General features: G+C 34.7%; 1 protein-coding gene across 1 annotated transcript; it reads right to left on the reverse strand.

Annotated features, from left to right (window-relative positions):
* Positions 1–2610: 2610 nt before the first annotated feature.
* On the reverse strand, positions 2611–27474 carry LOC145261065 (cyanocobalamin reductase / alkylcobalamin dealkylase-like). Its single transcript, XM_080119231.1, has 4 exons — positions 27310–27474; positions 12471–12689; positions 10127–10276; positions 2611–2919 (listed from the first exon to the last, which is right to left on the reverse strand). The coding sequence occupies exons 1-4, from the start codon at positions 27472–27474 to the stop codon at positions 2611–2613; spliced, it is 843 nt and encodes a 280-aa protein (XP_079975357.1).

The raw sequence follows: 27474 nt of genomic DNA on the forward strand, positions 1-27474 counted from the left end.
AAATACATATGTGATCCGATCGTTTGCTTGGAAGAATTTTATGGTTTGTCCGTGTCTTGTGGACGTTTAGAGAACGATTGTTCTGTTCTGGTAACCAGCTTCCCGGGTGTTGGTACAAGCAACCGATAGTCACATTCCTTACATCAAGGGAGTCGGTATGTCGTCGGCTATAACCGGCTGGCAGGTCTGTTCGTCGAGTTTTCTTTGCATCGTTACTGGCAGCGTTTCTATTGTCGGCAGTAAATGGCGGGGACAGATTCTCGAATTGCGAATAAGGTAGATTTTTTTAATATGAAAATATATATTTATTTAACACTGGAAGAGCATATTTAAAATTGATCCAACACGTGTCGCCAACAGCCGGTGCAAAACTACTAGGCGTCCGTCGCACACAGAATTTAAGCTTCGACTGTTTAAAACAATACAGGTCAATTTAATTCTTCTCTCTTTCAATGAAGAAACTGGCCCTGTCGGTGGGGCATTAGAATACGCCGACTGCCCCCTGCAGAGGGTAAAAGTCCCTCAATAGGGAGCCTGGATATGACCTTAAACTATATCCAGTGGTGAGGCCCCAGCTTGTGGACTTTGGGGAGTTTGGAGCCACCCTTTAATTACCATTGCTCCCAGGTCCACTCTGACCCGGAGTGGTAGTACCTGTTAGGGTCTCAACTATGGGTTAAATAGAAACCGACGTGAAAACAACAAATATATTCTATTAAAAAAATTTCTTCAAAATCTTTGGATTCGGCATTAAATAACCCGAAAAGGGTTGATATGCCGTAAAACAAAACAACCAACCAATGAAGAAACTGAGAGAAACGGGGGTGAAAGAAAGGGTGACATGCATGGTTATGTTGTAATTTATGTCGCTGAATTTATTGTGGTCTCTAGTTTACCGGTATTGGAACTAGGTCAGGTGTGAAATGAAGCCTGTTAAGTATCGCCCAATGATGCGACTTTTGTATTTGAAATGATTCACAATAAAGGAGACGTTTGCTTAAATGAAAACGCGTATCATAATAATGTCCCATATCATATGGCCTAGCAATCTGTAGAAAAAACTTCCAGGCACGATTGTCTCACTACTACCATTAATGAGACATTAGCTGAAACCTGAGTCTGTCACTATAATTCAGAAACAAGGCTAAATAAACGCAGTGGAAGCACTTTGACGCACAACCTCCAATGGAGGCCATAGTGCAGCCCTAGGATGGCAAGATCATGTTCACATTTTTATGGGACTAGGACAGAGCAGTAGTAAGGGATTTCTTGGCAGAGGGAATACACTTACAAGAGACACTTATTCTTTATTTTTGAGGAAATTAAGGAAATTTATCAAGAGCGAGGTAAGTCAGCAAATGTATTCTCAAATAAAGAAAAAGTTCTGGTCCCCAACGCGCATGTAGTCAGATCAGAAGTATGGACGTGTGATTATGAAATCCTTCCCCATCTACCCTACTCACATGATCTTGAACCTGTTGACTTTCACCTCTTCATAAAAATAAAGTTGATCTTAAAACAAAAGCATTTCTCAGATGATGTACCATCATTTCTGATGTCACGTACAGCGCACGAACACATATACATGTGTATACTAAAAACGCATGTAAATACACGCACGTACACATACACAGCTGCACGTATACACATAACAGGTTTTTCTTAACTGATTATTTTATTCCGCAATGGCTGTCTCTTTTATTCTGGGTTAACTGTCTTTTTAGATATATTACAGTATTAGTTCTTTAAAAGTAGTGGAGATAGAAAGCCTCCTTTTAAATACCTCATGTTGGTTTAGAAAGAAATGAATAGGAAACAAAATCAGGAAAAACATGCGTATAACTTTAATAACAATATTTCATTACTGAAAGTTCATCAAGCACAACATGAGTTTTTTAAAATAAAATCCATTTATCTATCTCGTAGATGCATCTACATGAAAATTCATATATTCATAAGTCGGTTTGTACTGCCGTAGTTTCATACAGAAGTAGACAAGATAGCCACATGTAATAAGTCAAAGTTTACATTAAATCTATTGATATATTGAAGTATTAACCACCAAAGCAACAAAAAATAACCTGATCAAACAAAATGGTGTATCTCACCATTTTCTTATTCTCCTTTGATTATTCAGCGACTTAATTTTCTTCGCTGATATATTTAAACAGATAAAATGATGCCCTTTTCACAGCGATGTGATCGCTATAAAGAGGCGTCATTTTATTTATTTATTTGTAATATTTATAAATGAAAAATATTTGCGAATATCAAAACAAAAAGCCACTTGATCTATTGAAGCAAATAAAATGGCGTATTTCATAGCGATGTGATTGCTAAAAAGATGCGCCATTTTTTTTTTATCTATTTATTTATTTATTAATTTTGTTTTATAAAATGTATAAATGAAAGCTATTGGCTGTTGAAGTGTCGACTACGAAAAACCAAAAAGTAACTTGATCTATTTACGTAAATAAAATGACGTGTTTTTATAGCAACGTGATTGCTACAAAAAAGCGTGTTTTATTTATTTATTTATTTATTTATTTATTTATAAAGTTTTCCGTTTTCATCAACGAGTGTTTTATTCAATTTTCATCATTCTCTTTGCTATTCTTTAGGACAATGTTTATCATGATATTTTGCAACCCATTTCGTTCTTCCTTCGCCATAGGTCATCCAATACTCGAGATACTCCTCTGTATAATTTTTCGTCACGCAGATGATATCTCGCCACTTCTGATTTTGCCATTCTTCATTGAATAAATTCAACAGCTCAATTTTCTTCGCTTCATCTATTAAAACGTCTTTTGATCCCATTTCTTCTTGAAAAGGGCACGTCACGTCTTCTAAGATGATGACGGGTCCTATATAAAACCAGCCGCCATATAGAGGGTGTATATTAACGCCATAAATTGTCTGGTTGAAAAAAAGAAAAAATGATTCAATACTAAATCAATTTCATATAGCAGTTACATCAATATTACGAGACATACTCTTGCATATAAAAATAGTTTGTTTTTTTTGTTTGTTTGTTTTTTTCATTCCCCCATTTATGTTAAAATGTATAAACAGAGTCGGTGATAGTGTGTCCGACAATAAAACAATAAGATTATATATAATTAATACCAGAAGACTATTTTTTAAAACCAGTTGCTATTTCTTTTTATATAATTCAGATCAGAACTATCATTGAACTGTGGAATCTGTTTACGGTTCACAACAATAAAAATAATTCTCGTCTAGTTACAAGCATTGTAAAAACATCTTTTTCTTTCTCTGCGTACCTGCAGATAAACGGAAGACCTTGGAACTAATCTGAATTGAGCTGAGTGCATTGTTTCCAACACCTCTGTGTCTTTAAACCGCTGTACTACTAGGCTGCTTGACACCTGGCTGCATCATGATCGTTTGCAATAGTTAAGTAACCATCCCTTTGAGTTCCGAAGTTTATATAAAGTCCAACAATATTTTGCAATCCTCAAGGTAATTGTCTTGTCACAGTGTGTTTTACACTGCTGCATTTAAACTATTGCAGAATTCAAACACGTATTAAGACGCGAAAAAAAGCGTTATAGAAAACTACGAGCTGCTTCTCATACATTATGTAGATAAAAGGATACAAGTTATACAAGTGCCTCGATTCGCCCACGCACTTTGAGATTGTATATCCTTTTTATCATACTAAACACAAGTAACTGACCTAAATAATTGACCAAGATTTACGTATAAACAACCAACACCCCAGATATTTTTGACTGCAAAAAATCCGGCCAGTAATTAATTACAGTCATTTGTGCGTTCAGTAGATCTTGATAGCAATGTGATTGATAAAGGAGTCTTACTCCGAAATATATTTCTTTAAAAATAAACACCTGTTTATTTTATAAAAAAAATCGCGTTGCAGTTTTGGCTTCAAATGTATTTATACATGTTTTATTCTTCAAATTTCACTCAACGCTTCGAACGGATATATACACAAAAATAACTACCCAGATTTCCAAAATGCGCGACCACGCGTCACCTATCCGGCTTCATAAAACCCCGCAGTTAACAACATCACGTGGACTCTTCATCGAACTATCTTCCACTACATCATGTCGAGGAAGAAGAAGAAAAAAAGATTGATAAAGGAGTCTTACTCCGAAATATATTTCTTTAAAAATAAACACCTGTTTATTTTATAAAAAAAAAAAATCGCATTGCAGCTTTGGCTTCAAATGTATTTATACATGTTTTATTCTTCAAATTTCACGCAACGCTTCGAACAGATATACACAAAAATAACTACTCAGATATATATATATATATATATATATATATATATATATATATATATATATATATATATAAACACGCACACACACACATATGTTTCATACAGAGATATCAAACATATATATTATATATACATTTATTGTAAAATTGCAGTGAACTGTCATATATTTGCACAAGTTAATTTTAAGTTAATTAATAACACACAAAATAAAAATATATAATCATGTATATATATATATTTCTGTAATCAATTTGTATACACACATTTTGAACATTCATATGTATATAGATATACCGATGTTTAAACTGAATTAGGCGTGAAATGAACCCTGTTGACTGTCGTGCGGTGATTCTCTTTTGTATTTAAATATAATAAAAATAAAAGACAAAAAAAGATTAGGTCCGTTACCAAACCAATCGGTTGGATGCACCTAAATACATACCGGTTCAAACTCGCCCACACATATATATGTACATTATATATATATATATATATATATATATATATATATATATATATATATATATATATATAGATAGATAGATAGATAGATAGATATAGATATATATGTGTGTGTATATATATGCATATATATATATATGTATATATATGTATATATATATATATATATATATATATATATATATGAAATAAAATGGAGGTGGAAGGACCTGGATACTCAACGTTTCGCCCGATTTATGCGGGCTTCTTCAAGAGGGATGGTCATTGACGAGAGAGTCGGAGGATTGGAGCTATATATAATGATGGGGGAGAGCAACGTGTTTTCCTTATGTAAATTAGATATCATATATACATATATATACATTTAAGTAAATTCTTGGTACAGCAAAATGGAAGGAGAAATTTCAGAGGAAACATAATTTAATTTAAATACCAAAAAAAAAAAAAAAACGGGCAGGTGAAATTATTAAAATTTCCTTAAGGCCTTATCGTCTGACTCTCTAAGAGGAAACGTCAGAATGATAAATTAAAAACCAAGAAACGAATGAGGAAAGAAGAGAATTTGGTTTCAGTTGGAAGAACAGTGAAAAAAAAATCTCACTGTTCAGGTGGTTTTAAATCAATAAATATCTCCAACTGATGTTTCAAAATCTTTTGTCTACACAGGCTAGGTCGAGAGTTATTAATGACTAACGTCTCAATGATATTGAGATGATAGTTCGACCTCGCACTGTATAAAACAGAAAACCACCCATCGGAATATTGATCAGAACACCTATTTATACTCATCAGGTGATTACCAATGGCGGACTCATGAGCTTGGGAGTGCCCGGATGTTCTCGAAACCTGGTGTAGTCGAATATCCCGAGGGATATGTTGGGATATTCTCATTTCTAATATACATATATATATACAAATATATATATATATATATATATATATATATATATATATATATATATATATATATATATATATAATTGTGTTTGGAAATATAGCGGTGATAGGTTAAATAAATAAAATGACACGAGATTACGAAAGAATTTTTTTTTAAATTAGAAATAATTGAATTGGGATAAAATAGCGTAGTAACTTAAAAGATGGTGTCTAAAAATAAGAATAGGAGGTGATAAAATGGAGTCTAAAAATAGATTATGATAAAATAAAATACAGTAAATAAGTAAAATAAAAATAATAAAATTAAGTGAAATTACAAAAAAAATTTTTTTATCGCGTTTAACCGGTGTCTAAGTTTTTCTCTTTAATAATTATTTTCGACAGAAAGGGAGCAACGTGGAAAAAACCTTTCCTTTGCTTAATTATATTTTTTTTAATCTCTACGATATTTTAACTTTTAGACGTAATCCACTACACTAATTTACTCTAATTTATTTTTTCTCTCATAAAATGTATATATATGTACATATGATATCTAATTTACATAAGGAAAACACGTTGCTCTCCCCCATCATTATATATAGCTCCAATCCTCCGACTCTCTCGTCAATGACCATCCCTCTTGAAGAAGCCCGCATAAATCGGGCGAAACGTTGAGTATCTAGGTCCTTCCACCTCCATTTTATTTCATATCGTCGGATTTAATCCAGCTCAACAATCATATATATATATATATATATATATATATATATATATATATATATATATATATATATTATAAGGTAAAATTAAAAGCCAAACTACAATCTACTTATATATATATATATATATATATATATATATATATATATATGTATATATATATATATATATATATATTGCTTCAGTCGAAGTTCTAAGTAATCAAGGGACCCGCAACATGGTGCTAACACTTGAACTCTATTTGAGATACATAGATATTCGAATGTTCTATTTAAGTCTTTATCTCTCACAAGTTTAGCATCTGTAAGGTGATGGACTAAGGCATGGTTAATTATGGTCTCAAATATTTTTGCGAAAAGAGGGGGAGGAGGCTAATGGAGCGATAATTTGATGTGTCACTTCTTTCGCCAGAATTCTTGAATACTGGTACCACAGAAGCAGTTTTCCAACAGCCCGGAAAACAAGATTCATTAAGGCATTTGTTGTAAAGTTTGGAGAGAACTGGAGCTACTTCGGCTGAGCACTTTTTTAATAGCACAGCTGGGATGAGATCGGGTCCACATGCTTTTGAAGTGTCAAGGTTTTTTATGATAGCATGCACCTGAGCAGGGGTGATTTTCAGATCGTCTACCGTGGCGTCTGTTCGCAAAGGAAAGTTAGGTAGGGAGTGGTTGGAAGGGTCTAGTGTGGAGTTTGTGGCAAACCGACTGGCAAGCATGTTAGCCTTCTCGGTTGCTGAACAAACAACCTCGTGATTGTTGGTTAGTGGGGGAATTGTTGATTTCCCATTATTTACTACACTGTTGTAGATTTTTCAGAAGTCTCGAGTTCCTAATTGTCGTGCTTCGATGCGTTTTTAGTGGTTTCAGTAAATTCTCTCTTAGCTGTCGCTATTTCTTTCTTAACGTTACTTCTAGCTTCCATATACTTCTGTCTATTTGAACTGGACTTATGTCGGTTAAATCTGCGGTATGCATGCTGTCTTTGAGCAATGGTAGTTGTGCAAGTAGAAGTAAACCATTGGGACTTATTCAAGCGACGGCGCCTCTGACTATCCTATCGGGTGATGGGATAGAGAAAGTAAAAAGAAAAGTAAAACTTTCGTCTACAGACGTCTTATTAATATACATATAGCATGAATTTGCCTATGAGGATAGTGACTGCTGTGAAAAGGACGAATAGGAAAGCACAAAGCAGTCTTTTGTTGTTGTTGTTGTTGTTGTTGTTGTTGTTGTTGTTGTTGTTGTTTTCTTTTTTTTTTGACAGCTAAGATAGATAGAGAGAGAACAGGTGGTGACGATTACAGTTAAAGTCAGGAGTTGGCAAGAAGGAGTTCAGATGAATAATAATTAGTAGTAGTAGTAGTAGTAGTAGTAGTAGTAGTAGTAGTTACTCACTAGGTGTCATCATAAAACATTGCACTTGAGAACAACCTGTGGTGTTCCCAGGAGTCTGAATGACAAGTCTCCCTAGATTTCCAGTACTCTCCATCTGTTTTCGATAACCTTTGCAAAAGAATTTGCGTTATCTCAACAGCCGCTTACCATTGATTTCTCGTCGGTCGCGACCATTTTCACTGGAATTTGGGTGGCAATAAGTCCCCCCAAGATCCCAGTCCTCTTTGCACTCAGCCAGCGAAGGTCTGGCTAGTGGTTTCTCTCCTCGGTCTTTCCATCATCCTTGGTCCTCATTATTTGGTGTGGTGACACTCACAAAAAAGGTGTGGGCACTGTCTTACAATTAAACCATTTCAATTTTCATGATCCCATGTGATGTTCCTTTGTGTTTTGCATCTGTAGCCGTTTTTGTGTCCAGTTTGTGTGTAGTTCATGTGTGGTGTTAGTCTCCACATTCAAGTGTTTTCTTTAATATTTCTGCAGTTTTAATTATAGAAATTCGTTGTATTTTCTCTGCCATCCTTCTGATTCCAATCTCTCTTTTTTTCAAAGTTTTTCGGTAATGTTCCTAGCACTCCTACTATTATGGGTGTTATCTTTACTTTATTTATTTTCCAGATCCTTTTGAGGTCTCTGGCCAGTTCTGTGTATTTGTTCCACTTTTCAGTCTCCTTGATCTTCACTCTGTGGTCTGCTAGAACAGCAAAATTTATAATCTGGCAGGACTTTTCCTTCTTGTTAACTATTATGACGTCTGACCTTCTTGCTTGGTTTATCCGTTTGTATATCCATGTCCCATAGGATCTTGTGACTTTCATTTTCCAGTACTGCAGCCGGTTTGAGTTTGTACCATTTGTCTGTGTGTTCAAGATGCAATTGTTTGCATAATTGCCAATGCCTTCCCCACTTGATCATATCTATTTTTACATCCTTTTGGGCTACTTTGCTGCATTCACTTATCATGTGGTTTATTGTTTCGTCTCTTCGTCCGCAGAGTCTGCATTTGCTGTTTCTTTTGTGTCTGATCACGCCTTGCTTTGATATGGTGTGTTCTAATTGCGTTATCTTGTGCAGCTGTTATTAAGGACTTGGTTTCCCTATTTAGGTTTTCTTTTTGTAGCCATTTCCGAGTGTTTTTGTTAGTTTCTTCTACCCACGCACTTTGACATTGTATATCATTTTTATCATACGGAACCAAAACAACTGACCCTTATAATTGACCGAAATTTACGTATATACAATCAACCAACAACCCAGATATATCACGCCAGTAAATATTTAATAGAGGTTGTATATTCTAGTTCAGTGTTTGCACACGATCATGCACACATGTGTTAAAATTAATAGGAATCCACTGTTTAGAAGCACGGTGAAAATGAAATTACAAAAAATGACGCATTGAGTAAACCTTCCTGATAAAAGCTTTGTTATAAGCTGAAAATTAGAAATTTAAATAAATATTTATTAAAATATAAACATACTGCACGAGTCTGATCTTTTAACCGCCATGTTTGACATTCATTTTCACCGTGCTTCTAAACAGTAGGTTTCTATTAATTTTAACGCCCGTGCGCATGATCGAGCGCAAACACTGAATTGAACGATAAATCTCTATCTTGGACAATTAGAGACTGTGTCAAACAAAATCATAGCTAGTAATAAAAAAAAGTCTTGTCCAAACCGTCCTTTGAAAAGAAATGCACAACAATGTTAAAAGTTTGCCTATGTTTATTAACACTCGTTATCGAAAAGTAAAGATATCTTCAAGATATATGAATAAAATTATAAGTTTTATTTATTATTAAGAGAATATACTGGAAAAAGTCTTCTGTAAAAATTATTTGTTTAATAGTTTTGAAAGCTATAAAAATAATTTGCAACTTTCTTACAAAAACTTCACCTGTTTTTAGATCCTTAATAGAAAATATACATTTAAAAGATAAATAATTCAACATTATTTGTTGCATTGTCAAGAAAAACGATTGTAAAATAATCTAATTTAAAAATTATTGGAAAACGAGAGCATTTTTAACTTAATTAAATAAATTATTAAATACTATACTCAATTAAATACTCTTTTAAAAAATATATAACTTCAAAGTATTTTTCTGACAAAAATATCCGCTTATAATTGCACGTGTGCAAATGAAAAATAATTTTTTATCCTTCGGGAAAAAAACAGTCACTTTTAGACCAGTTTATGAATCCCGAAGCAATTTACTCGAGAATTGAACCAGAAAATAACAACTCTTTGTAATAGCTACTGCTGCAGGTCTATAAATGTAGGACGTAATCGATGACGTTAACAGGTCACGTGATTTTTAGCGGAGAGACCTACTATATTTACGTCGGTCTCGGTTTCAAGAAAATGAAGCCAATAATTGCTTACCTTATTCTTTGGCCAAGGGTCATCGGTAATATCTTTCCGTTGGTAATAATAGGCGCCTCCGGCCACATGTCCAGCTGTTTCGACTAAGATCGTTGGATGACGTGGTCCGAGCATATGAGGAGGATACAAAATGCCTTTGTCAGGAATATACTGTTGATGAAAAAAAAATGGGTAAATAATCATGGTGATTAGACGCAAGAGACGTACGTTTGCATGCACTGATTGACTTGAATTTTTGTAAAATAAAAATAATTCAAACACAATTCAATTTCAAATATGGCTTCACTTTAGAGATTGACATTTTTTGTAATACCCAATAGAAACAAAACATTCTGGAGCCAGATATGAGGACATCCACAAGGCCACAACAAAAACACCAATTGGCAGGACATGAAAAATTGAAGAAGGAAGAGAAACAAAAATCAATGATATGCAAATGAGATGCTCCTGGTTGGAGATAAAAGAGGGTTGATTTTTTAGAGGGTCATTCATTTTGAAGTTGGATTTCGAAGAAATAAGTTGAATTAGCAGATGTACGTTGGGAGTTGAGAGAAGGTGCGTTACGTGTACAGAAGTTGGAAGTTTGGACAAAAGTGTTAACCTTACTCAGGAAATTATTAGTGTGACGGGTGGAAGAAATAACACTCAAGTTATTGAATTATAAGAGGTTGCCGGTGATACGTAACTGAGTCTCTATTTTCTATCGTCTGCTGATTGTAGCGTGCAAGTAAATTGCCGGCTTTTAAAATGTTTTCTGGTGTTTCTGTCAGTCGGTAAATATGTCAGAGACATGACAAAATATTAACGTTTTTGGATCGCAATTTGTTAGAATATACTCCAAGAATATACTGCAAGTATATGCTCCAAGAATATACTCCAAGAATATACTCCAAGAATATACTCCAAGGGTCCATGAAATTGGGAAAGCTTTTCCCTACCTCATATCCGACTTTTCGATGTAAGGCCATCGTAAGACGAAATGATAAATACAGTTTTTCACCGAATGCTGAGCCGCTCTAAGACTGTTGTTTGGGTTCCAGTGAAAAGTTTAGAAATAAACTATGTACGGAAGTAGTGGTGAGTACTGCATCAGATTCGTTTGATCAGCGGTTGGGATAGTCGGGGGTGGAGGATCCACCCTCAGTAGGGTTGGGTATCAGATCAATATTATCTCAACAACTCTATGTATTCTCTGAAAACGACTGGTTCGGAACTCTTTTTCCCTCTATGCCAAATTACGCAGAGATGACTCGAGCTCTTACGCCTGTCCTATGAGAACCCTGAAGAAAAAAAAATGACCGACCTCGTCTTCTTCAGTTGCAGCAAAGTTCGGTTATTCTGAGAGTAGATCAGGGAGGTGGAGGATTGCATCGACACTGAGCGGTCACTGATCTTTGATGCAGCATGCGTTATCGACAACGTAACACAGATGTGTGTCTAGGGAAATAAATGTTTGTCTTCCTATTCTAGCTATAGCGAGATTAGCGACGTGGGTTACGCCTATTGATGAGGTTCATGAGGTTAGATCTGTCCCGATCGGTTCTGATCATTAAGCATTAGCATAACGTGAAGATCAACTACGATTGGAGAATATCATATCACATAGAATTCAATAGGATGTAAGTATAAGAGATTAGTTTATGCATCCAATGAGGAATCAAGTACGAGTTCATGTTCCCTGCCGAAACACGGTATGTGCAGTCCTGAGTTCTATGAAATTTATCTTTTAAATATTGTTTTTATAGTATGTTAGCTATTGGAATAAATGAATCTTGATCCTGTTTTATTTGTTAGAACTAGACAGTTTTCAAAGATGCTCACTCCCCATATTTATTTAATATGATAACATAATGTATTGGGTTCGTTGATATTCGCCTGGCAAAAGCGAAGTTAGACATAATCTCGGCTATTAATGTGAAGAAAACTAGCACAAAACAAAGAGTACCTTTGTTACATTAATATTAAGCCCACCCTTTTTTTTCGTATAAAAATAAATTTGCATACATGATTATTAAAGCGAACAGACACATGTACTTTCACTATTATTATAGAAACAAGACACGTCCTCATAAAATAATATCGAATCTAAAAAATAAATAAATAAGAACTTTTACGTCACGTAGTATAGGATTGTTTACGTCACATGAAGCAAGAATGTTAACTGATTTCAAAATAAAAAATAATCAAAACCATAACCTTCAAAGTAGATAGAATGTTAGAAGGGCGGATAGCACATCAGCAAAAAGGTGCGGAAATTATAAATAAATATAAATACCAATGTTGATGAAAACAATAGTCGCAATTAAACGAATGAAAGTAATAATGATAACAAAAATGTCCTTACGTAGCTCAACTCTTCCCATAGTTTCATTTGAATCTTTGTCATGTAGTACTTGGTGAATTTTGTCCAGGAGTTATTAAAAGCACATGGCCCCGTTTCGCAGAGATATGGTACAAATGATTCCTCAAAGACTCTTGGGATCATAAAAATAGACAGAGCCGTTGTGTTTTCATGGTAATTCAAATGAAATTTCGGATCCACCAATGCATTGTACGACCCAATCTAAAAAGAAAAAAAGACGAGTCAAATATTCTTTATAAAATATAAATTGAATACGTTCAATTGTAATGATAAACTTATGATTATTGATTTCTCATGATTTGCTAACCACTTAATTCCTTTTATATATATATATATATATATATATATATATATATATAGAGAGAGAGAGAGAGAGAGAGAGAGAGAGAGAGACAGAGACAGAGAGAGAGAGAGAGAGAGAGAGAGAGAGGTATATTTTCGAAATCAAATTGGAAAAAAAATATTGTTATACACAACGAATGCAAAATACCGATATTTTCAAATGAACTTTTGGTGGTATAACATATCAGTCAGTATATATATATATATATATATATATATATATATATATATATATATATATATATATATATATATATATATATATATATATATATATAATTTGATTAGTTTTTTTTTTTTTTTTTTTTTTTGGAAAAAGAATTCCAGCAGAGTGCTCAATTAAAAGGAAAATCCAAATTTTAAGAGCGTACTTATATTTTGTGTACAGAAAGTTGTTAGTTGAGACAGGTCATTGGTACCGTCGGTTTCAAGCCCGATAATAAGGCCCGTTTAAGGTATCCTTATCAAGCTCTCTTCAGCCAATATTCGTCTATATATATATATATATATATATATATATATATATATATATATGCATATATATATATGTGTGTGTGTGTGTGTGTGTGTGTGTGTGTGTGTGTGTGTGCTATTTTTTTATTACCGTTTTATCTGTTTGGTTACATATGTTTCGGATGTTGGACCATGTTTACGATCCAACAGCCTCGTCAAACCTTACAGAAATGGTTGTTAGTATTTGGAAGAAGTGTTTTAGAGGAAATACGAGAAAAAAGGGGGGAAAGAGATAATAAGGTGGAGGGAGACGGGTATCGACAATATGTAAGTTTTGAAGGTTAAAATAAATTCGATTGTAGCGTGTGGGGGGTAGCAGAATCAGGTAGACGTGGGTGGAGATATATGGATATAGGGAGGGGAAGAGGGAGAGAGGATGGTAAAAAAGGGGGTAAGAAGAGGAGGGGGAGGAATTTAAATTTTTAAGTTTTAAAATTTTGACTGCTTTTGGTTGTTTAGCTAGGTATATGAAATAGATGAGAGAGATAGGGAGGAGGGAGAGAGAGAGAAAGGGTTTGTGTAAGTGGCATATGTGTTTGACAAATAAAAGGTTCCATTTAGAATGTTCGTCGCTATAATTCGACTCGTTCATTTCAGTTGATGATGAGTTGTTTTTAGGTAGATAAGGGTTAATACATACGCCAACGCATGCGCAAATCTGCATACATGCAAACACATACATGTGTACATTTTTACACATCCTCATACAGGCACATACGCACATACACATATATATAAATAATGTATATGCAGACATACATGCATCTATATGCTGACATACATACACTTACACACAACTCCTATACACATATACATACTCATATACATATATATACATATATACATGTATATATATATACCTACATATGTACATATACGTGGAGATATAGATCTCCAGTAAGAAGTAGATGTATATATACATGCATACATACCTGCATACATACATACATACATACATACACACGCATTTACCCATATACACGTATATACAATTATATAAATATACATATTCATAAAAATATAACTATACAGACATATATAGACATATATATATATATATATATATATATATATATACATATATATATATATATATATATATATATATATATACATAGACATGTGTATAATTATACTAAGTAAATAAAGTAAAATTAGGATAAATAAATTAATAAACGGGTGTAGTTAATAATGCAAGGTTAGATAGACGGATTGTAAGATATGTTCAAAATACATGTTGTTGGTTTGATATTTAGGGGTCTGTATTGATTTGCTTTGCTTATTGGATATGGATTAAGTTATAGTGTCTAGGAAAAAGATTATGGGATCTAGATAAAAGTAAGGCTGAAGATAGGAATAGAAATAGAATAAATTAATAAAGTGAGAGATTTAAAAAAGGAAAGTTAAAAAAGAAGGCATAAAGGTTTAAAGATTAAAGATTATGAGAGTGGTGGTTAAGTTTTAATGAGTCAGGCGTTCTTGTAGTTCCGTTAAGCTCATATATATATATATATATATATATATATATATATATATATATATATATATATATATATATATATATATATATATATATATATGGGGTGGACTCCTAACATGGTGCTTTGGGCAGTGGTTATGCTTAACTTTATTTTCAGTGTCAAATGTATTGTGGATATAGGCATATACATACAGGGTGGGCCAAAATAAGGGTCCTATCTTTAAATTTGAATAACTTCCACAAAATAAAAGTTAAACTCACCAAACTTTATGTTTGTGTAGACTGACCCTTCCGAGATATTTTTGAAATAAACAAAACAAATTTTGGTCGAAAAAAACTTCTTAAAACTTACATGAATTTATGAATTTTAAAAAATAGGACCGTTATTTTGGCCCACCCTGTACATACAAACACGCACATGCATATAAACTCAGATATAGCTATACCTGTATACCTAAGTTGACTCATGCATACACATAGATACACACATATATACAGACACTAACACCCAGATGCACGCATACACATACATGTGCACATAGATATAGATATACAAATATATATACATGAGTACATACATCCATACACGCGCACATAGAAACATATACATAAACACATATAAGGATATATACATAGACTCAATCAAACCCGCACATACACATGCATATACATATGAAGATACATGTACGGATCTCCAGTAGATGTAGATGTACACATTGTAAGATATGTTCAAAATACATGTTGGTTTAATATTTAGGGGTATGTATTGATTTGCTTTGCTTATTGGATAGGGATTAAGTTATGGTGTCTAGAAAAAATAATTAAAAAGGGGTTATAAATATTTGAAGGTTAAAGATTATGAGGGTGGTGGTTAAGTTATGATGAGCCAGGGGTTCTTGTTGCTCCGCTAAGTTCATATATATATATATATATATATATATATATATATATATATATATATATATATATATATATATATATATAGGGGGTGGGTTCCTAACATGGTGTTTGGGCAGTGGTTATGCTTAACTTTATTTTCAGTGTCAAGTGTATTGTGGATAGAGGCATTCATATACATATAAACACACACATGCATATAAATCCAGATATAGCTATACCTGCATACATACGTTCACCCATACATATACATAGATACACACACATATATACAGACACTAACACCCATATGTACGCATACACATACATGCGCACATAAACATAGATATACAAATATATATTCATGTATATACACACGACCCATGAGCACATACATCCATGCACGCGCACATAGAAACATATACATAAACACACATAAGGATATATACATAGACCTAATCTTGCCCACACATACACATGCATATAAACATGAAGATACATGTACGCATACGGATAAGTAAGTAGGTGCGTTAAAGATAATAGTATTTCTGGCATACCTACAAAAAATACATATATATACGCATACAGATATCAATACGGATTGCAACATATGTACACCCATATAAATGTGGAGAGTTTTAGTAGTAATTAGTAAGTGAGTGTGGGGGTAGTTGGATTCATGGGTAGACGAATGTGTAGATGGGTAAGGTAATATAGGGTATGGGGAGGGTGGAGTAAGGGAATTTGGTTGTGTTGATGTTACAGTAATTCGGTGTATGCGGTAGATGGATGTATTGTGTGTATTATTCAGCGGGTCCAAAAGGATGTTGTCTGAGGGGTGTTTCAGAAAGGTTTATAAATGCTAAGGAGGTGGGGTTTGTAATGCCGGCAGTTTATGGTGGTTTCATGTTTTCTATTTAGTAAATTTGTCTCAATCTTTAAAACTGAATATGAAAAGCTTTTCGTTCAGGCAGAGGGGGCATAAGGAGTCTAAAGATTTACATATGTTAGATTTTTTAAGGATTTCCCACGTAATGGTTGGTGTAAGATTATTTTGGATTAGATCTAGATATTGAGAGGTAAGTGAGGTTTTGTTAGGGTGGTTGGGGTTTGTGAATGAGGATTTATGTACTCTAAATCTATCTTTAAAGGAGATGCCTGCCAAGCCAATATAGTATTTTTGTCGTTTGGCTTTTCTATAGGTGCAATTGTGGCTTTATACACTACTTCTGTTTGTAGGCATCGTTGATTAAGTGATTTGTTGGTGCAGTTACAATTATTTCTGCTAGTGTTATTTGTGTTTTTATCCTTGTTAAGTATTTTCCTATTGTGTTTCTTGATTATTTGTTCTAGGGTATCAGTACAGCTGTAGCTAAGCTTAATTGAGTTTTTATTAAATATTTTGTGTAGTGTGTGATTGGGTGGAAAATGGTTGTTTATTAGTTGAAAGAATTTTTTACCTAGTTTCGTTTTAACCATTATGTTGAAGGGGGTGTTGAACCAAATTATTCTTCTGGTCCTATTTTTCTTGGGGTATTAGAGGAATAAGGTTCAATGTAATTAAAGGTGGTGTTTGGGTGGCCACTTTCTTTAAGGGCATTTTCATAAAATGTTTTATGTTTGTCGATCATTTAAAGTTTAGAGGAATTAGTACTAAGTCTTTTTTCAATAGATGTAGGGACATGTTTACTGATATGTGTTGGGTGATTCGATAGTGGGTGTATATAGAGTGGGTAAGTATTGTCTTTAGTGTAAGGTTCATATGAGTTACTTGAGAGATTGAGAGTTAATCGAGAAAGTTACTAGTTTTGCGTTAGACTTAATGTCCAGTTTAAGGCGTATTCTGTTCATTTCACTAGTTAAGGTTTTTTTTTCAATTTTTCGCATTTAGGCCTATTTGAATTTTCAACTACGAGAAGCTAGGTTGGTTGCTTCTGCTGAATCCAGAGATCCTATTGAGAGGTCAAATAGTAGCTTTCAATGTCGAACTGGATGAATGCGGCCTTCTTTTTGTTTTGGATATTATTGAACCATTTAATGGTGTAATTGGTGTTAATCCATTGGTTTAGTTCATATTTGGTTTTAATTTGTAAATTAATTCTTTCTAGTATTCTTTTACTTATTCTTCCTATTTCTAGTTTAGTCTCGTTTGAAGTCTTATTTCAAAGTTACGTTTATGGTCCTTAAGTATTATGTATGCCTCCTTACTTGATAGTTTTCCTACTCTGTTGCTAATTTTGAGTGTGTCAGTGATAATTTGGTTATCTAAATTGATGTCCTTGACTAGGTCTGTATCTGATTTTTATAGTTTGTTATAATGTTTTCAATCTAATGTATTCACATGATACAATTTAATGTATTTTAACCTTCAAAACTTAAATATTGTCGATACCCGTCTCCCTCCCTTTATTATCTCTTACCCCCTCTTTCTCGTATTTTCTCTAAAACACTTCTTCCAAATACTAACAACCATTTCTGTAAGGTCTGACGAGGCTGTTGAAATGGTCTAACATTCGAAGCATATGTAACCAAACAGATAAAACGGTAATAAAAAATAAAACACATATTTTCTCTGTATTGAGCGCTCTCTTCAGTTTTTACTAATTACCAGTTTTACTATATATATATATATATATATATATATATATATATATATATATATATATATATATGTGTGTGTGTGTGTGTGTGATTTTTGAAAACATTACAAGTGCGGGCTTTGTTTTTGCCGCCTGTATATATATATATTTTTACATCGTGATCACCTCTTATCAAGGCCCGGAAGCCACTCAGGGATAAGGGTTATTGTATGTACATTACGTTAGTGTGGGGGTTTAATAAAAATGTCTACTTAAGGGGGTGGATTATAAGGAATTTGTTTACGTTGGACTTGAAGACATCCAGGTTGTATTCAGGTGGGAAGCACGCTGACGGAACAGAGTTCCACAGGCGTGAGGTTCTAAGAAAGAAGCTTTGTTTATGGAATCTACGTTTTGGTTTAGGCACAGATAAAGAGTGGGGAAAACTTTTGACAGTGGTTTCAGCTAGTCGGGTGTTTTTCGTAAAGGATTTGCGAGGCGGGACTAGAGATTGGAGTTCAGACGAGCATCTGCCATGGAAATACAAAGACAGGCTCGGAACGTCTCTTCTGTGGGAGAGAGGTTGCAGGGAAGAGAAAAGGGCATCCCCCACTAAGCCACGAAGTCTATTTTGTACTCTGTCAAGGCAGAATAGGCTGTTTTTAGCAGCTCCTGCCCAGATATGGCAGGAGTATTCCATCCTTGGGCGACCTTGGCAACAGACTTCATGTACGTGTTCCATTTCAGATCAGGAGTAAAGGTCAAGCCCAGTAGCTTGTCAAAACATGGGGCTTCTCCTAGACGAAAGCCATCCATTTCAATTGATGCCAGATGGGGATCAGAGCGTTGATGATGTAGATAGGAGCTTGGTTTTAGATGCATTAAAGGTAACCAGCCACCTCTTCCCCCACTGAACCACGTGCTCGAGATCAGAAGAGAGAGAATCAGAGAGAACTTTGTCATTTACAGCCTTTGATGTGTTGCCGTAGATGGTCGTGTCATCAGCATAGATGTCAACGAATGATTTAAGTATGTGTTTAGGGAGATCATTGATGTAGATCAGGAAAAGAGTTGGGCCCAGGATGGACTCCTGAGGGACTCCAGCATTACTACTGTGAGCCTCTGATTTCTGACCATCAACTACTACTCTTATGAGCCTATCGGAGAGAAATGATTTAATGATTGAGAGAACATTACCTGTGATACCGTAGCTGGAAATCTTGTGAAGTAAGCCGTTATGCCATACTATATCGAAGGCCTTTGATATGTCAAGAGCAATTGCCCTGGAAAGAAAGCCTTTGTCAAGAGATTCACTAATCATATGAGATATAACCGTTAGCACATCTGCGATAGATCTGGCAGAATGGAAACCATATTGCATGTCACTAAAAAGGTTATTTTTGCTGAGGTGGTTTACTATTTCTCTATTTAATATGGATTCCAGCAACTTACTCATGACACACAGGAGAATTATTGGTCTGTACTGAGAAGGAGATGACTTTTCACCTGAATTCTTGAATACAGGGCATACTGATGAGGTTTTCCAGGGTGTTGGAAAGCACTTCTCCTTAAGGCAACGCTTAAACAGTTTCGTAAGTATGGGAGCAAGTTCTGGTTGAAGCTTTTTTAACACTATAATTGGGATGCCGTCAGGGCCAGTTGCTTTACTGGAATCAAGGTTCTTGATTAGGTTGGCGACCTCATGCACAGGTATTTGTATGTTACCTAGCGTGTTGTGCGTTATAGAAGGAAATATGGGGAGTTGATGGCCTTCGTCGCAGAAGTTAGAATTAGCTGCAAAGTTCTTTGCAAATAGTTTGGCCTTCTCTGCTGCTGACGAGATAACTTCAGGTCCATTGATAATGGTTGGGATAGAACGCACACTTCTGTTCAGGATCCTATTTGTTATTTTCCAAAACTGTTTGATCGGCTACTTTGGATTTAACGGACTGAGCATATAACTCTCTTGCATTTTTTTATTACTCTTTTACAGTGGTTGCTGGCGTTCCTGAAAGCGGCTTTAGTCTCAGTGCATCTATTACGTTGGTAGCTATGGAAAAAGTGATTTCTGTGCGCGATGGCAGTAGCACATTCTGGGGAGAACCATGGCTGGCTGTTGGGTTTTTGTTAGAATTTTTTAGATGGCATGAATTGGTCTATGCCTACAATTAGCCATTCGGTCAGGTCTGATACTATAGAGGACACATCCTTTTTAAACATGGAATGCAGAGGTAGATCAGATATGAATGTACAGAAGCTATCCCAGTCAGCCATGGAGTGTCGGTATACAGTATAGTGGAGGGGTACGTCTGGGGGCTTATTGCATTTAGTTTTTATCTTAACTGATACGACGGAGTGGTCGGAGGATCCTAAAGGAGAAAGAACGGAACATGAACATAGCTCAGGGGAAGTGGGGAGAAAAAGGTCCAGAAGGCTTGCATACTGACCTGTAGTATCGGGCACACGGGTGGGCTCGTGAACAATCTGAGTGAGGTCATAAGCAATGGCAAAGTCATGACAGAACCTCCCCTCGTCGTCTGTCTTATTTGAGTGGGTCAGCCATTCCACGTTATGGACGTTGAAGTCACCACAGATGTGAATGTTAGCCGAGGGATGTGCAGACAGGATGTGATCAATTTATATAAATCAAATATATATATATATATATATATATATATATATATATATATATATACAGGCGGCAAAAACAAAGCTAAATTTAATGTAACTGCTTAAGCAAACTATACCTCATTTGATTGGCCTTTTATTCTTCTATAATTTTACCTATTCATATTTGACTTTTAATTGAAATATTCTAGTGTTCACGTCAATTAAAAAAAATAACTTCAAATTGGGGAGGCAAAAGAAAGTCCGCACAATGGAAAATTGTTATTTAAATGTAACTTTAGGACATTAATGCAACACAAATACAACAGGATCACAATGAATTAGTTAATATTTAGTAGCATAGCCCTTCTGCAATTTTACAGGCTGCAATCTTCTGAGAATTCCTTGAATTAGACTGCAGCAATACTCCGGGAAAAGCATCCCACTTTTCTCTAATTTTTGTCCAAAGTTCTTCCAAACTTGAAATTTTATCATTGTGTAGCTGTTGCTTGATGTAATGTCATACGTTTTCGATAGGATTAAGGTCTGGAGATTGTGCAGGCCAATCCAAACACGGGCTATCATGCTGTTCCAGGAATCTCTTGACATTGCCACCTGTGTGAATGGGAGCATTATCCTGCATGAAGATGGGATAATCATCAAAATTCCGACTAAAGTAGGGTAGAAAATGTTCAGTTAACATATTAATGTACTTGGTCGAATTAATTCTACCTTGCAAGCGAACTATAGGCACTGGACAATTGGTACTAATAATGTCCCAGACCAAAACTGAACCTCCACCACTTTGCAGCGTTGAAACTGGTCACCAAGATTAAATTCTTCGTCTTTCCTCCGACGGACGTACTACCTACTATCACTGCCTAGCCTATTTAACTTGCTTTCGTCGCTAAAAACCACTTTTGACCAATATGAAGTCATGATCTTCATTGCATCTGACGAAGTCTGGATGGCGCTTTCTGTTCTTTACAGAAATCAACATATCCTTGCAAATTAAATTCCTTTAATCTGTTCTTGACAGTAGAAAGAGGGCACTTTTTAAGAAGATTGCACTGTTGTTGGATTTGGGGAGCCATTTCAAATCTGTTTCTTAGGTTGCGGATCTTGATAGCATTGTTTTCCCTGTTAGAAGTAACTCTAGTATGACCAGATTTAGGGGCATCACGAACACTGCTGGTGTTTTGGTGCTTTTGGGTAGTCTTTCGTACCGTTTTCTCATCACATTTCAATCTGCGGCTGATTTCTCAATTGGATAAACCATAAAGGTGGAGATTAATGATCTCCTGACGATCACTAAGAGAAAGTCGTGGACTAAATGTTACGTTGTATAACTTGGAACAACAACAATTACAATTATAGATGCTTTGTTGGCTGTTGATGGCTATTTTAAACTGATTTAGGGGCGATAATTTAAGCTGGCTTTTAAGCGAATTTTTTGGTGCGGACTTTCTGTTTGCCTCCTCACTTTGAAGTTTTTTTTTTTTAATTTACATGAAGACTAGAATTATTTCAATTAAAAGTCAAATATGAACAGGTAAAATTATAGAGGAATATAAGGCGAGTCAAATGAGGTATAGGTTGTTTAAACATAAAATTTAGCTTAAATTTGCAGGTTTTGAAAAAATTACAAGGGCGAACTTTCCTTTTGCCGGCACTATATATATATATATATATATATATATATATATATATATATATATATATATATATATATATATATATATATGTGTGTGTGTGTGTGTGTGTGTGTGTGTGTGTGTGTGTGTGTTTGTGTGTGTGTGTGATGCCACTAATAGAAAATTGATATAATATTTATAAAGTACTAATCTTTAAATATCATATGACAGAATGTGAATGCACTCGAATTAAAAGCGTACAGATTACAGTTATTTAAGTAAAACTTCTGTTGCGAATTTTTAAGACAATAAAAGGAAATCTTCATTTAGTATTTTAATAAATAATTTCTTTCTGATGATAAAAACTATTGTTCAAGCTGATTTTAAACGTAGTCGTTTACACACGAAATATTATTGATTCTAAGGTCGCCTAAATTCAGTAGTTTTCTCAGAAGATATTGCAGCGTGTCGAAGAGGCCTGATGGTGCCAAGCGACAATACAACTAATAAACGGCAATAGTGAAGGAGGATGACAAACGCATATGATTTGTGAAAGACGACGTGCGTTGCGTTATATTTTTACCAAGAAAAGGGGTAAAATGCACGGTAATGGATCCAGGATCAACCGGTGCGAGCACTGGTGTCTCACAGGGTTGAGATTCTTGGATCCATGAGGTAGGAACTGGTAACCAGACGTCAGCGGGCACTGGTACTGGTACTGATAGCAGAACGTCAGTATACACTGAAACAGATAGCTAGGCGTCAGTGGGCATCAAACGGGTAGCTTGACGTCACTGGGCAATGGAGCTGCTGGTATCCGGGCGTTAATAGCTGTAGGAGCTGCAGGAGAGAGCTGGAGAAGCTTAGGTCGATGCTGGAGTAAGTTGGAGTCGCTGAAAGCCACAGAAGTGAGTTGGAATCGCTGCAAGAGTGAACTGAAGTCACTTGAATTTAGGCTGTAAGCGGGGAGTTCCAGGAGGCAGCCAACAGTAAAGAGAGGAATGTGTATCGCACACAGGTAATTTGCGACTCGCATAATTATTTTGTTGAGTAGCCCTGAAAAGGGTAAGTTTGAATACTGCTTCTACCCCTGGTCCCCACGGTAACTGAGTCCGCCGACCTGTCGAAAGTCAAGTTGAGATGGGACCGCTGCTAGCTCCCGAGCTGGCCTGAAGATTTGTTGTGAAAGCCGTTAGCTTTATGGCAAGCCGTTGGTGATATAGGCTCCAAGGCCAGTGATATTGTCGATAAAAACGAATGAGTATAATTCATTTCACACAATATTATTTGCAGTTAAAAGTGTCTCCGATGTTTATTAACTATATTTATTTTAATTTAGGTGCGAAATAATAGTCCTTTGTTTTTGTTTAGTTTGTGAAAGATGAAGTTTTTGTGTTTTATCTTTGTTGTTTGAAAACGGTCGGAGCTATTTTTAGCACACGTGGTCGTAGCGTATTTCCGGGAGTGTCAAGTTTCAGCCGACAGCATGTTTTTGTTTACAAACATAGGAGTGGTTAGTTGGCAAACAACAACAAAAACATAAAATCGTAGATTGAAATTGCGTGAAATAGCAGAGAAGTTAAAAATAGTAGAAGTATGTGTGCGAACATGCACGCGTGATTGCCTTCCAGGCGTTGTTTTGGGGTAAGGCAGTCTATCGATTCTCAAATAGGAATCTATCAATGTTGCGATCGAGAGTTTTCCATCCAAAAGAAAAAAATAGAGAAGTCCAATTTATAAACAGTAATAATGTTTATTGTTCTGAATAAGTGGCACTTGCTTCACCAAGATTAAATAGCAGACTTGCAGGAATTAGATACTTTCCTTCCTATCCCGCCTTGCTGGGGGAAAAAAACCGCGTATCATTGAAAGCCATCTGTTTCGCCACTCTCGCGAAAATCAGCTAGCCCTTATGAAACATTCACCTTCTTCTAGCTGGGTTGAATTGGCTTCCTTCTTTAGAAGAACTTTCATCTGGGCAACAGAATTCAAGCAAAGACCATATGTGGGGGCAACTCCACATATAAGACCATTGCTCTTGTAGCAATCAGTTATTTGTCAATGTAGGGGAAACCCTTCATACCAATTGTCACTATCCAGCTCCCTTACTCCCCGGGTAGTTGGTCCCCATTTCTGCTTCACTCTTCACATTAAAAACACGATCTTGTGCCTAATTTTCTCAGTGGGGAAGCAAATAAATCCTTCAATTATATTTTGATGGTGCAAACTAGAGAGGTGATTTTTCATTAGATAGGCAAATATGTAGATAACTAAATCGATGATCGATAAGCAAGTAAATAAATACATAAATATACAGAGCAATAGAAATGTAGATGGATTGATAGACAGATAGATAGAACATAAGATGCCGATATAGATATATAAATAGATAGATAGAAAGATAGATAAATACTACGTATGCAGGAAATATACGAGTAGAATGGAAAACACACGAAAATAAAAAAAATGGATAAATATAAACTACCAGATGTATAAATAGATTATCAAACGCGCAAAAATCTACAGGAACGGTTTGGGCGTCCATCCCTTGGCATGTGCAAGATTAGCGTGACAAAAGAAAAACCATCAATAGAATATGGCATTATTTGTGCATCTGAAAGAACAAATCGATATGAAATGAACAAAGATAAAAATGAATCTATGCTTTTTTACAACGATGGCAAAACTATAGACATATATTTAGTTATTCAAAATTCTATTTTCATGATTTTATATATATACTATCAAAAGTACCCGTCGCTGACTGGGTTCAAAAACAGCCTACAGAAAGTGGACTCTGATTTATGAAATTATGATACGTTATGAAAAGGAAAGGTTGTAAAGAGATGGCTTCTAATTTGGGGGTATCAAAACTAAAGCAAAATATGATGAAAGTAAAAATAAAATAGATAAACCCCATAATTTATTATACCATACCTGTTCACACTAAAACACTTATCACAATATTCTGTGGATCTATATTAAAAAATCTTGTTAAACTTTGTGACATATTTCCATTCTATGGAGGTCAGGTGCGAACGAACACCCCATAATTTTATTATACCATATTTCTTCAAACTGAAACATAATTATCAAAGTATACTTACGCAGATAGATATGAAAAGTCTTTATTAAAGTGTGTGCCTATCTCCATTCTATGGAGGCCAGGCGCGAACGCAGACCCTACAATTTTATTATACCATCCCTGTTTAAGTTAAAACATACTTATCAAAGTATTATTATGCACATCTATATCAAAAACACTTGTAAACGTTTTTTTTTTTTTAATTTTTTATTTCCATACTTTATGGACCAGGCGCGTACGCAGACCCCACAATTTTAATGAATCATCATTATGCCAGATCAAACATACCTATTCCTGTGTCTCGATACATCTTCTATCATTATATGTTACTAGTTTTCTATAATAGTCAACCATATAGGAGCCTATTCGTGACTAGACACACACACAGACGTTCAGCTTCATATTATACTAGCAGAAGTACCCGTGGTTGACTGGGTTCAAAAAGAGCCTACAGAAAATGGACTGTGATTGATGAAAGTATGATAGGTTATGAAAAGGAGGGGGTTGTAAAGAGATAGGTTTTGATACTCAAAAATTTTACCCTAAGCAAAATATGATGAAAGTAAAGATAATTTTCGCGAAAATATATTTTTTATATCAACTTTGTTTCCATTCGTAGCTAAGGGTGACCAAAAAAATGACGTTTCTTTACAAAGAGAAAATGTTATATGTATAATAATATAAATATACAAGAAATAAATGTTACCATAGTCAATAAAAGTTACTTTTATGGTAGAAAAATTCATTGGTTTGTAATTTTAAGTAGTTTGTAAAAAAAAAAAAAAATTTTAATTCACGAACCGGTTTTAAAAAAAATCAAAATGGCAGCGACTTTTCAATTTGAGAGTTCAAAATAGACTTCGTACCTTAGTGAGGGATGCCCTTTTCTCTTCCCTGCAACCTATTTCCCATAGAAGAGACGTTGCGAGCCTGTCTCTGCTTTATCGTTATTTTCATAGCAAGTGCTCGTCTGAGCTTCAATCTCCGGTCTTCCCTCGTCAAACTTTCAATAAAAAACACTCGTTCAGCCAAAACTACTATCAATAATTTCCCCCACTCTTTATCTGTGCCACAACCTAAATGCAGATTCCATGAATAAAGCTTCTTTCTTAGAACTGTACGCCTGTGGAACTCTGTTCCGTTTGGCATTTTCCCAGCTGACTACAATCTGATTGTCTTTAAGTCCAACGTAAACAAGTTCTTGATGAACCGACCCCTTAAATAATCCAATTTACAAAATTTCCACTACTTATGTAAACCCATTAACCCTTATCCTCGAGTGACATTTAAATTACCATCAAAAGACAACATATCTCTTGCTGACGTATTGCAATCCTGATAAATTATTTGGTTGATCATAATTCTAAGTACACAATGAATTATACTTCAGCTGTTTTTGTTTGTTTTTTATTTGTTTTTTGTTTTTTTTCAATAATCATTCAAAATATTTGTTTAAATATAAATTAAATGTAACTATTTATTCGTAGCATTTCATATTTGAAAGAAAAAAATTAAAATTAATAATAATTTACATAAATAATAAACAGCCAAAACAACGATTAATTGAAATAAAACGTAAATTAAATTAAATAGACTATAATGCATTTCATTTTCTTAGAAAACAAATCATCTATATTTTTATGTTTTATTTTTCATGAAAACAAATCATTAAAAGAAAAAATAAGTAAAAAAAAACGTTACTTACTTTAAAATCATAAAATTCAAAGCTGTCTCTTGGCAAAGCTTTCCTTACAACGGAAATAATATCAGTATAATTTGGATGGTGCTTTAAAATGAAAGCTTGAGATCCAAACAGAAATGCACATTGGAAAGCGACAAAGAATATAAACGAACGATTAGAAGAATCCAT

This window comes from Euprymna scolopes, chromosome 3 (genome assembly GCF_053919585.1).
Source record: "Euprymna scolopes isolate OS-2025 chromosome 3, ASM5391958v1, whole genome shotgun sequence".
NCBI classification, from domain to species: Eukaryota; Metazoa; Mollusca; class Cephalopoda; order Sepiida; family Sepiolidae; genus Euprymna; species Euprymna scolopes.